The 14,308-nt window shown below is 41.6% G+C and overlaps 1 protein-coding gene across 3 annotated transcripts in view; it reads right to left on the bottom strand.

Moving 5' to 3' along the window:
• Positions 1-14,308, bottom strand: part of OPN4 (opsin 4) — a 50,439-nt gene that overhangs the window by 15,248 nt on the left and 20,883 nt on the right. For all 3 annotated transcript variants that reach the window (XM_081190920.1, XM_081190922.1, XM_081190921.1), the window contains 4 exons: positions 8,228-8,431; positions 4,649-4,820; positions 2,406-2,567; positions 501-608 (listed from right to left, as the gene is read on the bottom strand). In XM_081190920.1, coding sequence (XP_081047046.1) covers positions 501-608; positions 2,406-2,567; positions 4,649-4,820; positions 8,228-8,431 — 646 coding nt within the window. The remainder of the gene's footprint in view (positions 1-500; positions 609-2,405; positions 2,568-4,648; positions 4,821-8,227; positions 8,432-14,308) is intronic.

Raw genomic sequence — 14,308 nt, 5'->3', positions numbered from 1 at the left:
GAGCCAGATGCTGGGATTTTTGACAGCTGAGTATAGCTGAGCATAAGAAGGGGGCTGTCGATGGGTGCTGCTTGTGAGAAAAGCTGCACCTGCTTAAATCCCCTGTATGTGCACTTGTAAATTGTTACTAGCCTGCTGAGATGCTAGCATCAATTTCCATGCATGACATGGGGCCAGAGTGGCTAGTAAAACAATTTTTGCCTTTTCACTGTGGGCTGGTGGAGGAGGGATGGGTCTGATGGATGGGTTTTCCTCCCTCCTTAGTCAGTGTAGAAACCAAGCAGACTGGCAGAGGAGGAACAGAGAGATCAGGCCCTCCTCCATGAGCCCCCTCGCTCATTGGCATGAAAACCTTTACTGCCGACACCTACCAGGTGAGATGTTAAATATAAGATAGTGTTAATATGACAGAAGTGGCATCCCGCATTGCTTGCGGTTGCCCTAAAAGAAGACCTGTCACTGGTTGCAAGCCCCAGTTCTTTACAAAAGGTGAAGCTTACCTGTATTTGGGGTGGGCAATGGCGTAAACGATTGGGTTGTAGATGGATGAAGCTTTGGCAATCACTGCAGGTATTGTGTTCATTAAGGGAGTGAGCACATGGGAGTACCTAAAGCAAAGCAAACACACTTTCTTAGATTTAATTCTGCCAGGGTATGGCTACTGTCCCTTTTCCCCTTTTACATAACATACTGTACTTTTGAATGCTCCTCCACAAAGTTCTTCAAAGTGCTAGTCCACACTGGATAAATTCAGACACGCAAAATCTTCTAAATGATGCACCTCGGCTGAACTTAGGAGCACATTCACATGGAAAACAGATTTATCAGCCTCCTCCCTGCCCAAAGGCATGCATTTAAAATAATGAAAAACCTTGATCTGAAGCAGCAACTCAGCAACGGCATAATTAAATAGATAATTAAGTAGATTAAAAGCAAGATCCTCTATTAAAACAGCAACATCACCTGTCCAACACTGCAAAACAATGCACACAAGCAATTAAAAAAACAAATCGCTGAAGCACAGCATCAGCAATTGAAAAAGAACACTGTGGCCATTAAAAAATTTCAACAACAAAAAAGTGGCAGCTGGAGTAAAAGCAGGAAGAGCAGGAAGGTATGCTCAACAACAAGTGGAATCAACAGCATCTGCCTTGGTAGCAAAAGTGTTTTGAAACGAGAGCATCTTCACCTGTTAGCTGAGAAGTGCTATGGAACTGGTCATGTGGCTTTCCACTGGTAAGCTGTTCCATGGTGTATGAATGATGAAGAGGAGGCAGCCATGACCTTTTCTAATTTTACTGGGGGACAGTGATATGGAGGCACATAAGGCCACCATATCACTGAAGTACAGCAAGTCTGGATATGGTTAGTGTCTGGGTGGAACAACCTGTGTGCCACTAGGGGTTCCATGACTGAAGGAGGGATGGGTGGATGACCAGGCAAAAACCTTCCCTGTGATCTCAAAGAAAGAGGACCACAAGGAACTTATGGCAGCAGTGAAGCCAAACTCCAGCTTGTTTATTTATGGAATTAATATCCTGCCGTTCCTACCCAAAACTGAAACAAGCATCAGCCAGCGAAAATTCCTGAGCTTAAGCTGGAGATACATTTCTTTTGTTTTGCTCTGATCAGAAACTGAGTTACAAAGTTCTGCACCAGGTGAAACTTCCAAGCCAGCTTCAAGAGCCATCCACAGATATGATTTGAGCTTTCTGGAGATGATTTCTGCAGCCACAACAACGGCATCTTTTTCAGCCATTAATAATGCAGGATTTCCCCCCTAGGTAGCTGTGACTTTATCTGTGATACAGTCTCCATGTCAAAGCATCCCTGGGGATGGTGGGACAGGTAGCATCATGTGGAGAAAGTTTAGGTTCAGGGTTTGTTTGTTTTTTGCATGTCTGCACTGGCCAATATCCTCAATTCCAGGTAAATCTAAAAAAATGTGTCTATAAGATCAAATACCGGGAGTTGGGTGGCTAACACATGCCACATTTATAATCTCCTCTACTTTGGTTACAGCTGCCGATTATAAGGAACTTCCTGCAGTAAAGCACCTGGATTCATTGGTTGGCCATTTGTGGTGTGCTTCATTCACTGTTTCTGTTAGAATCATAGAATCATAGAGTTGGAAGAGACCACAAGGGCCATCGAGTCCAACCCCCTGCCAAGCAGGAAACACCATCAGAGCACTCCTGACATATGGTTGTCAAGCCTCTGCTTAAAGACCTCCAAAGAAGGAGACTCCACCACACTCCTTGGCAGCAAATTCCACTGTCAAACAGCTCTTACTGTCAGGAAGTTCTTCCTAATGTTTAGGTGGAATCTTCTTTCTTGTAGTTTGGAAATGTTCTCATTTCATTTCCCCCAGGCCCCTTGCAGACATAACAAGATTTTTTGATTACCCTGCAAAAGCCAGCAAAGCTACCATCGAATATGGAGACCAGGAAAGGACATAAAGCAAGATGATAACCAGGGCTACTTTGGCCATTTTCCATTCATTCGTCATCCTCTGGGACAGCCTTTGAGATTCTTTTGTACCATCTGAACTGATGGTTTGAACAGCCCTGAGGAAAAGAACAAAATATGAATGAAGGAACAAAAGTGAGGTCTGTTTACACAGAATGCCACTAGTTTATTTATTACTGGGTCAAAGCCATTGATATCCAAAGATCCACTTTCACCAATGGAAGCACATAGATGTGTTTGTGTTGTCAATTTGCCCTTTTCACAGATGCAGCTTCAGCAGTCCCTGAAAAGCCATTTGGGAGGGTTAGGGGCTCTCAACATAGGAAGCCAACTTGTGCTGAGTCAAGCTATATGTGCATCAAACCCAGTGTTGTCTCTGACTGTTTTGGTGGCTCTCCAGAGTCTCAGGCTGGGCTCCTTCCCATCATCAGCTTTTTGATATTTTACCAGAGTTGAACTTTGAACCTTCCACAGGCAAAGCACATCCACACTGAGCCATTATGGCCCCTCCTTCTTTTGCTCTGGAGCAGAATGCAGCATGATGGAGGGAGCTGTGTCTGGGGCAAAATCGCAAGCTCCAATTATATGAGAGTGCTTCTGCATGTGGATCTTTGAGTGCAAGCATGTGGTTTTCTTTCCCCAATATAATCAGTCACAAGATTTTCATCCACAAGAAGCAGCTGGTAAATCGGGCATGAAAAATTCAAATCTTCGGCATGCGCTGCCAAAACCTTCATTATCTTGCCAGGCTCATCCATCAATACAAGCTCAAAGCTGTTTCAGAGATGTTGATTTGTTATCGTTACCAATAAAGGGACCCTAGGAATTACAGCTCTGAGACAATGAGGGTGCCAGAGATCTCTAATATTGGCACCTTAAAAAAAACTGCATTTCACAACTTCAACAGGGCAAGAGATTTTCAGTGAGGTTTAAGCCTGCAGTGTAGAACTGCCCATTGTGTATACCCCTCAAACTGAGATTGCAGTGTGCATGCAATGCCATTTTCCATCTGATCATGCTGCAAAGGTGTCAAACTTCTACCCTCCCTTCTTCCTGTATCATTCTTTTTTCTTTTTTCACTTAACACCCCTTTCCCCCATCTTCTGCTTTATGCAACAAAAATGCAGTGTCATTTCTTATTAGGTGGGATAGCACAGTTGGTAGAGCAGGAAACTCTTAATCTCAGGGTTGTGGGTTCAAACCCCATGCTGGACAAAAGATTCCTGCATTGCGGGGGTTTGGACTAGATGACCCTCAGGGTCTCTTCCAATTCTACAATTCTATAGAATAACAATTATAGAGTTAGAAGGGATGCGGATCATCTGGTCCACTGCATACAGCTGCCCCATACAGGGATCGAACCTGCAACCGTGGCTATATCAGCACCATATTCTAACCAACTGAGCTATCCAGGTTCTTGATGATTCTGATTCCTGTAGATGACCACACATGTTCCTCATTCTTTCCTGTGCCTATCAATCCTGGGGAAGGATTCTCCAAGACAGCTCTCAACAGAAGCAGAACAAATTGTGCAAACTATGAAAATAGAGGCAAACTGGACTAATAATGATGCTTTAGAGTAGACCCACTGTAATCGATAGGACTTCTCAACCAGTGTGCTCCAAGCATCAAGGGAGTCTGGATCTAACCCACCATTAAGTGCTTTCAAAATAATACATTAAATAAAGCAAAATCTAATAAAAAAGATGGGAAAGGGGGACAGACACAAACGAAGGGAAATAACCATTGGCAGAATTTATACAGGTTGCAGAATTTTGCTTTCCATGTTCGTTTTAAAGCAAAGAGTACAAACAGCTCTGAATTAGATTTACCTTCCATCCAATACATCATGTCAGTTCTTAATTGCAACCCTGGTTCTCATTCATCTTTGTAAATTAGACTCAAATAAAATCTGATTCGTCTCTGTCTGTTCCAATCCTCGGATAATTCATGGAGCGATTCTCCAAATCAGACACCCTAATATCTCTCTGAAATCTGATCCAAGTGCCTATCAAAATGATGTGGGAAACTGGTGCAGAATCTACAGCCGTTTTTGCCTGGACTTCATGTTCCTGTTTTGTTTCCTACTGGCTGGAGGTCACAACTTTGGGGGGAAGGGGGTGGGGGACAAAGTAACCTTCCACTAACGCAAACAATGGGAAGCACATGCGTGACTCACCTGTTTGTATTCCGGATGGCTCTGAAAATGAAGAAATAGCTGTATATGATGGCAATTAGGGGAATGAAGAACACAAAGCAAAAGAGGAGCATTGTGTAGGCACGGACCGATGGGGTGAAGGTAATATAATCCCAGGAGCAAGATGTCAGCAGGCCTTCCGGAACATAAGCACCTTAGTGGAAAGAAAAGACAGGAAAAAAAATAAGCTTTCCCTCCAAAAGGTATTGGAACTTAAATTTAAAATGTAATCAGAAATTTCAAGCTTACTAAAGCTGTGCAATACAGTGGTACCTCGTGTTAAGTACTTAATTTGTTCCGGAGGTCCGTATTTAACCTGAAACTGTTCTTAACCTGAAGCACCACTTTAGCTAATGGGGCCTCCTGCTGCTGCCACACTGCCGGAGCATGATTTCTGTTCTTATCCTGAAGCAAAGTTCTTAACCTGAAGCACTATTTCTGGGTTAGCGGAGTCTGTAACCTGAAGCGTATGTAACCTGAAGCATATGTAACCCGAGGTACCACTGTAATGCTGTAAACCACATTTCAGAGGATAGCCTTTTGCTTGCTTGCTTTAGAAAGTCTGTAGTTAACTCATAGGATTCATTGCCGCGTAATCTTGTGACAATTTAACAACTAGCAAATTTATATTCTGGATACGTTTTTGTGGACTACATCCCACCTTATCAGATCCATGAATTGTTTTCCTGAGTTGCAGATCAGCAATAACTAATACTGAGCTGGGTGGACCAAGACTAGATGACTCTGTATAAGCCAGTTTCCTTAGGAAGGGAATAGTGAAAATCACCGATATGCTGCACATGTGCAAGTGAGTTGTGCTTGCACAAGAGACTTCCACTTATGGAAGAGCACCTTAGGATGCAAGCTATTGCACTGAGGTGATTAATATCCTGAAACTTAATAAAGACAATAATACTGGTCCATTATGAATTTGTCTTACAGTGTAAACAAGTTCAGTGCAGCTCAGATCTGACATTGTCCTCTCCTTGCTTCAGCTCCTAGAAGACTCCTGGTGTTCCATTACAGAGATGGTTTTTAATTTATCAACCTTGCTCTGGCCACAAGATAGATTGTGCAGACTGACACCTCTCTATTCCCTGCTGCTAATGGAAGGTTTATTTGATAGGCTTTGATGAACAACTAACACATCTCCTTTTGTTGGCTAAAAAGAGCCATACCTCTCGTGACAAAGCACAAGATGAAACAGATTATTAAAGCTCTTGATAAAACCACCAGCAGAATAGAAATTAATTTGGTACGTATAATTAAGTTTGCGGTTAAATAAACATTGTTTTTAAAGAAACACAAAAGAAATAGGAACTATTCTCCTGATGGATGTTGTGTAGGAATGCAATTAACTGCGGACATTAAACTGCTGTAGCCTCGGCGATTCCCAGAATTCCTAGCAATAACTTCTATCATTTCTGCTTTGGGAACTGTCACACCAGATGTTGAGCCCAGCTTTCCCTATTGGTCCCGTGAGAGTGCATATTTTGGATACAATGAGAATCTAATTATAAACCAGTGAGTCTAATACTCTGTAAGTGATTATTCTGTCTCATCAAATTGTGCCTCTTTTGGAAGTGAGCTTTCTCATATTGCCCTCTTAAGCTATTCGTGAAACCAAAGAGTCTCTTGTCAAAGCAACTGAAATTTGCTTTTGGTGCATCTTGCATGGATAACACATATTGAGTTGGTTTTTATGAGGCCTCAGCCCTGGTCAGCTTGTTAGCCACACAGAGACCTTTGCCACAGGTGACATGACAAGAAGGGCAGGAGATTTGCAGGTCCTCATCAAATCAATCTCCACCATTTGGCACTCCAGGAAGACTGCAGTTGCTGCAGCAAGGTATTCCATAGCCCTCCTCCCCATGCAAGAATGCTCGCTCTGAGCTGAGATGTCCTCAGAGTCTGCCTGCGCCACTCCTGTTTTCCCAGAGCAAAGATAACAGTAGTAAACAAGTAAACTAGTAAACTCTTAAGCTTATTATGATTATGATTATTTGTAGTAACAGCCCACCCATCACCAAACAGTCCCAAGGCAGGATACAAAAACATAACAATTCAAATGAGTACAATGTACAATTAGAATCATAAAATAAAACCCACAAACACAACCAATATCAGAACGACAAAGCAGCAACACAGAAATGCAATGCACAGCAGCGTAGGATGGGGGAAGATGTCTACTCAGTCAAAGATGTGGGCAAAAAGGCAAATCTAACTGTCAATAAACATGTGCTGATAGTGCAAGGCACACCTGATTCTAGCTACAGTAAGAGCTGTTCCACAGTAGAATTTGCTGGCAAGGAGTGTGGTGGTGTCTCCTTCTTTGGAGGTCTTTAAGCAGAGGCTTGACAACCATATGTCAGGAGTGCTCTGATGGTGTTTCCTGCTTGGCAGGGTGTTGGACTCGATGGCCCTTGTAGTCTATTCCAACTCTATGATTCTATGATTCTATTTTCCATGTGCTCCCTCCCAGCTGTGGACTTTATTCCAAAATGCTACGTAAATTAGGATATGGTATGGAAATTCTGTTTCACAACTAGATGGACTGGAGGGAATTAGCAGGCCAGCTCTTCAATTAGGTTAGGAAACAAGCTCTGATTGCCCTGTAAAACCTATTACAATGTTACCCTCATATTATTTCTACTCCGTATGATTTGCTATGTGCTTTATTGCTTCATGTTGCTATGTTTTGATTAAAAGCTCAGAACATCATTCTATTTCACATGATGATAGCAATATGCTTTGAATGGCACATTGCACATCAACAAACCAGCAGAGCTGTTTCAGTTACAATTCTGAGTTTCTAGTTTCTATCTACCCTCTACTCCCCATCTCACTGGGTTGCTAATAAGCAATTTGAACTTTGATTAGAGGACCCAATTAACAGTAGTGCATTGGCCGGGTAAACCCAAACACTGATTGGATCTCCAAATTAACACCTGGGGGGGGGAGGCAATGAATATTCAATTTTACTGCCCCCTCCCATAAACTTGCACCTAGCACTCCATCTCTTTGACACACTGTGAAAACTTAACCTTAGAGCACAGCAAAGACGTAAAATGTTGGGAATTGGATCAAACACACACACTATTCCATGTCATCAAGGCTTTCAGTATGGCCCCATTGTGAACAATCAATCTATATGAAAATCAGGAAAATATCCTGTATTTATTCATGCCTATTATTTATGCTGTTCAGCTCAGCTTGAATGCAGAAGGTTATGCAAATGTTATGCAAGATGCCCCCCACCCCATTATTTTTCATCCCTGATTTTATCTCCTCTTTTCTCTGTAATTCGCTAATGAGTTTCCCAGCACAGGCGTCACTGCAATGTAATTGAACAGACCGTAAGCACTACAAAGCTTTTCCCCTTGGTTGTATGTCTTAGAGATTTGTTCGCTCCGAACCCGTCTCCCTTACAGAGAATTTCTTCCTGTTAAATATGTAAATCCTCTTTCATCTGTCACAAGCTCTAAAAGGCCCATTCTATAAATTCCTGCTTTTCCTCTCAGTATCAAGTAATCAGATTTTAAAAAATTCTGTCTCACTTACTCCATCCAAAGAAGGGAGGAAGGCTCCATGCTAAGGAATACAGCCAGACTCCTAACAGGATTAGCAAAGCTTTCTTCTTAGACATTACTCCAATGGAAGCCAAGGGTCGCGTAATCACAAAGTACCTGTCCAGGGCTATCACTGTTAGAGTGATCATGGAAGCGATGCCGAAAAGCGCTCCACAGAAAGCGTACAGCTCACAACCTTTCCAGAAAGAGCACAGCAGAGTTAGCAGGCAAATCAAAATGCACACTTATTTTACTTGATTTAATCATAGACACTAGGTGAGGGTAGGAAGGGACTTATTCGCCCTTTCGATTTCTCTCTGTTTTCTGTTTCTCTCGCTTTAAATTCACTTATCCACATTTCCACACCGTTTCATGGTGATGATGATTGTTTTAAGTTCCCATGAAGCATTTGAGATTATTTTCACCTAATAGGGGACTTCCGGTCGGTGCCAGCGCTTAATGGCGGTCCTAGCTCCGAGCTCCGGAGAAGGACTGCTTCGCAAGTTCGGGTCTTACCCGCTACGGCAAGCGGGGGACCCCTAAAATCCCAGGCGCAGAAGCCTGAGAACAAGGAGACTCGGTGGGCACCTTTGCGCCCCCCGGTACCGTGAAAGAGCCTTTTTAAAGGCTACGGATCGACATCGGGAGTGAGCGCGGTGCTGAGAGTCGCTACCCAGCCTGCGAAGTGAAGCCGCGTCGCCATAAGCGGAGAGCGCCGATTCCTTCCTGAAAAGAAATTCGGACTGATTCCCCGTGAGTAAGAACTGGAAAATAACTGGGACTCTTTTACGTTTAAAAATTGGGCTAAAAACGGGGGAGATTTAAACAAAGGAAGTCTGCCTCCCCCCGACTGCATGAAAGCGAAAGCAACGGAACTTTAAACCTGCATCCGTTTAAATCTGTCCTTTGATCAGCTAAACCGGACATTTAAACCTTTGATCTCCCCTCTAGCAAGCAGGGCAGAGGGGAGGCGAATCTGACCATTAACTGCATGACTTATTTGGAGGAAAAAAACATCTGCTGTCTCATCTGTTTGATTGTACGAAACGGTCTGCCTTCTTAGTACACTGAACTGACTTTTCCCTGTGAAGTGATACTTTGATACAAAGTTTTTACACTGCCTGACTATTGTATATCACAAGAAGAAACAGTATAAATTGGGCAACTGTGGCAATTTGATTTAGTAACGTTGGCTTGGACTGTGTTAATTTCCCCTTTTTCTCACTTTTTGGACTGTCTCCTTTGTTTTGGTACTTGGAAATTTTGTTCTATGGCCATTTTGATTTGCTCCCTCTAGAGGATAAAGTAAAGTTCGGCACGGCTTAAGACAGTGGAATTTTCCAAGGGAGAACAAATCCCGTGGGAATTGACCTTGACATGAGTGGCCCACAAGAAGAGATAGTGACAAGAGCCAAGATCAAGCAACAACAGCAACAACAACAGCTGCAGCTGCAACAGGCAAAGAAAAGAGGTTCAATTTCAGGCGCAACAGCCGGATCAGCAGGAACAACAGGTCAAGACAAAGGAGCAGCCGTCTCTATGGAAGCTGTGACAGAGGCCTTGCTCAAGATAAACCAAACCCTGGAGTCTTTGACCAAACAGACTTCAGAGAACACACAAAAATTAACAGAAATATCAGCAAGATTGAATCAGAATACAGAATCTATAAATAGATTGGTAGAGGAGAACGCCACCACGCGCCAAATTGCCGAGGAGGCCAAAGCCACTGCCGGAGAGACACAGGAGAAGCTAGAGCCCCTTGCCAAGAAGGTCTATGAGCATGATGCAACATTGGCCTTGTGGGACTTACAGAGGAAAGAGAGAAACTTAAAATTAAGACTGATTCCGGAGAACGAAAGAGACAGCCTTGTGGAATACTTGACACGGGAGTTTGTGGATTGTTGGGACCTTGAGGAAGACGAATTTAAAATTACGACTGCCTTCAGATTGGGTAAAAAGCAAGATAGAAAGACACCGAGAGACTGTTTGATTACACTCAGATCCAAGGAGGAGAGAGACAAAATATTAGGATTACACTTCGAAAAGGCCCTGCAAATTGGAAACTCAGCTGTACAGATCTTTAAAGACATCCCAAAATACATTCTGGATTTAAGAAACTTTTACAAGGACCTGGTTCTCTTGCTAAAGAAGAATACTATTCGCTTTAGGTGGGAGTTTCCACAAGGACTGTCATTTGACTACAAGGCAAAGAAAGTGAAAATAAAGACAATTCAAGACAAAGACAAATTTTTGGCAAGATACCAGGAGGATTTACAGAAGGGGACTGTGGACGTATTTGCAGAACAGAGGAGAGCATTGGACATCTTGAATCTCTTGCCTGGACAAAAATCATTACCATCAGAAGAAGAGCAACAACTTGGAGCTGTTGGAGGAGTCTTAAGAAAATAACAAGATGGCTCTGCAATTCCTTAGTTGGAATTGTAATGGGCTCAATGGGCCTTTGAAGAGAAGACAAGTATTCCATATATTGAATAAAGAACAATTGGACTTGATATGCTTACAAGAAACCCACATAACCAGAGCCCATAGGAGATTACTTTCAAATAAAAGGCTAGGACAAGAATTTATTTCATCAGATAAAGTTAAGAAGAGAGGAGTTGTAATATATGTGAAGGAGAAATGGGCTCCAAAAATGATATTCAAAGATGAACAAGGGAGATATCTGGCTGTGGAGATACAAGTACATGGAGAAAAATTCTTAGTTGTTGGAATTTATGCACCAAATGAAGGCAAATCTGACTTCTTTAAGAGACTTCATGAAACCTTGACGGACTATTTGGATTATAATATGATAATCATGGGAGACATGAATGGCGTGGTCTCCACTAATATGGACAAGGCACAAAGACTAACAGTCACTAAAGAAGGGAGACTCCCTAAGACTTTTTTTGAAATGACAGAAAATATGGACTTGATAGACATTTGGAGAACAAGGAACCCTCTGGAGAGAGAGGGAACCTTTTTCTCCCAAGCAATGATGACCTGGACCAGAATTGACCAAATTTGGGTTACTAGTGGACTGGCTCCAAAGATTAAGAAAGTGGAAATCTGTCCAAAAACTTGCTCCGACCATAACGCCGTGAAGATGGAGATGAAACCCACAATAACTGGTCAATTTAGATGGAGAATGAATGACACCCTCTTTCGAGATAAGGAGATTCTCACGAAGGCCCAAAAGACCCTAAAAGACTATTTTGAAATAAATTTGAGGACCGACGTGGAGAAAAGAGTGATCTGGGACGCAAGTAAAGCGGTTATGAGAGGATTTTTGATTCAACAAAATTCAATAAAGAGGAAAAAACAAAATGAGAAAAAAGAGAAGATCTTGGAAATGATAAAGGAAGGAGAGAGGAAATTAAGAACAAAACCAAAGTCTCAGGACATTTTAAGAGAGATCAAGTTATATCAAACTCAATATATGGAATTGATGAACCAAGAGATTGAATGGAAGATAAAGCAAATGAAGCAAAAGACTTTTGAATCAGCAAATAAATGTGGCAAACTTTTGGCATGGCAATTGAAGAAAAGGCAGAAACTAAATACAGTTACAAGCCTAGAGGTGGATGGAAAGAACATATCTAAACCCAATGAAATTAGAAATTGCTTTTTAAGTTATTTCAAAAAACTCTATACTCAAGGCCCGCAAAATGAAGAAGATATAGACAAATTCCTTGGAAGATATGGATTACAAAACATCTCTCAGCAAAGTAAGATGGACTTGAACCAGAGAATCTCAGAACAAGAGATAGAGGCTGCCATTCAGAATATGCAACTGGGCAAATCTCCGGGACCAGATGGATTGACTTCTAGATACTACAAATCGCTGAAGGAATGGTTGATTCAACCATTAAGAGAAGTTTGTAATGAGATCCTTGAAGGAAAAAGGGCACCTGAATCGTGGAAAGAGGCTTACATTTCACTCATACCAAAGTCAGAGACTGAAAAGACCCAACTCAAGAACTACCGCCCAATATCATTGCTCAATGTGGATTACAAAATTTTTGCAGACATTTTGGCAAAAAGACTTAAAAGAGTTTTGATGGAGATGATTCATAAGGACCAAGCAGGCTTTCTCCCTAAAAGACACCTGGCGGACAATGTAAGGAATGTTATAGACATTCTGGAAAAGCTAGAGGTGAATATAAACACTAAAGCAGTATTGATATTTGTAGACGCGGAGAAAGCCTTTGACAATATTTCTTGGAGTTTTATGAAGAAGAATCTGCATAGGATGGGGGTAGGTCCGGGTTTTGAGAATGGTATGGCTGCAATATACTCTGAACAAAAGGCCAAACTGATTGTAAATAATGTGGTGACTGAGGAGCTTAAGATAGAAAAAGGAACACGACAGGGGTGCCCGATCTCCCCATTACTTTTTATTACAGTTCTGGAGGTCTTGCTGAATATGATAAGAAATGACCAGCAGGTTAAAGGTGTGCAGGTCGGAGCTAAACATTACAAATTAAGAGCGTTCGCAGATGACTTAGTATTGACTTTGCAAGAGCCAAACACTAGTACGAAAAAGGTATTAGAAATAATACAACAGTTTGGCCAGGTAGCTGGATTTAAGTTGAACAAGCTAAAAACCAAAGTTTTAGGGAAAAACCTAACAGATATGGAAAAGGAGAAATTTCAAGAGGAAACAGGTTTGACTGTGATCAAAAAGGTCAAATATCTAGGGGTTTATCTAACATCCAAGAATCAGAATTTGTATAAGGACAACTATGAGAAATGTTGGTCAGAAATCAAAAAAGACTTAGAAATATGGTCAAATTTGAAACTGTCAATGTTAGGCCGAATTGCAGTAATTAAAATGAATGTATTGCCTAGAATGCTATTTTTGTTTCAGACCTTGCAGATTATTGACAAGATGGAATGTTTTAAGAGGTGGCATAAAGATATTTCGAAATTTGTCTGGCAGGGCAAAAAGCCCCGAATTAAATTTAAAATACTGACAGATGCTAAAGAAAGAGGGGGTTTTGCCCTGCCGGACCTAAAATTGTACTATGAGGCAGCAGCTTTTTGCTGGCTCAAAGAATGGATGCTCCTCGAGAATACAGACATTTTGGATCTGGAAGGTTTCAACAATGCTTTTGGTTGGCATGCATATCTTTGGTATGATAAAGTTAACAGTGCCTTCAAAAATCACATTGTTAGAAAAGCATTGTTTAATGTTTGGATAAGATATAAAGATCTACTGGAAAATAAAACCCCTAGATGGGTGTCACCAGTGGAGGCTAATGCTGTGAAAAAACTCAATATGGAGGTCGGATGGCCGAAGTATTGGGAAATCTTAGAACAGGATGGAGATAAGTTTAAATTACAAAGCCAGGAAAAATTGAAACATAAAGTGGAAAATTGGTTTCAATACCGTCAAATAATGGAATTTTTTAAACAGGACAGGAAAGTCGGCTTCCAGGTGGAAAAATCAAAATTAGAAACCGAATTGCTAGAACCTACCACTAAGAATTTATCTAGAATGTATAACTTGTTGCTGAAGTGGAATACAGAGGAGGAAACAGTCAAATCAGCCATGATTAAGTGGGCACAGGATGTTGGTCATAACATCATGTCAGATGACTGGGAATGGTTATGGAACACCGGTATCAAATTTACGGCATGTAATGCCTTAAAGGAAAACATTATGAAAATGGTATACAGGTGGTACATGACCCCAGTCAAGCTGGCAAAAATTTATCATTTGCCCGATAACAAATGTTGGAAATGCAAAGAGACTGAAGGTACCTTCTACCACCTTTGGTGGACATGCCCGAAGATTAAGGCTTTCTGGGAAATGATTTATAATGAAATGAAAAAGGTACTTAAATGTACTTTTCCTAAAAAACCAGAGGCCTTTCTCTTGGGCATTGTCGGCCAATTGGTGCCAAAGAAGGACAGAGCTTTTTTCATGTACGCTACAACAGCAGCAAGAATACTCATCGCAAAGTATTGGAAGACACAAGATCTACCCACTCTGGAAGAATGGCAGATGAAAGTGATGGACTATATGACATTGGCAGAGATGACAGGCAGAATCCGTGATCAAGGAAAA

This window comes from Podarcis bocagei (genome assembly GCF_964188305.1).
Source record: "Podarcis bocagei genome assembly, chromosome: 4".
Classification (NCBI taxonomy): Eukaryota; Metazoa; Chordata; class Lepidosauria; order Squamata; family Lacertidae; genus Podarcis; species Podarcis bocagei.
This window is presented reverse-complemented; position numbering and strand designations above follow the sequence as displayed.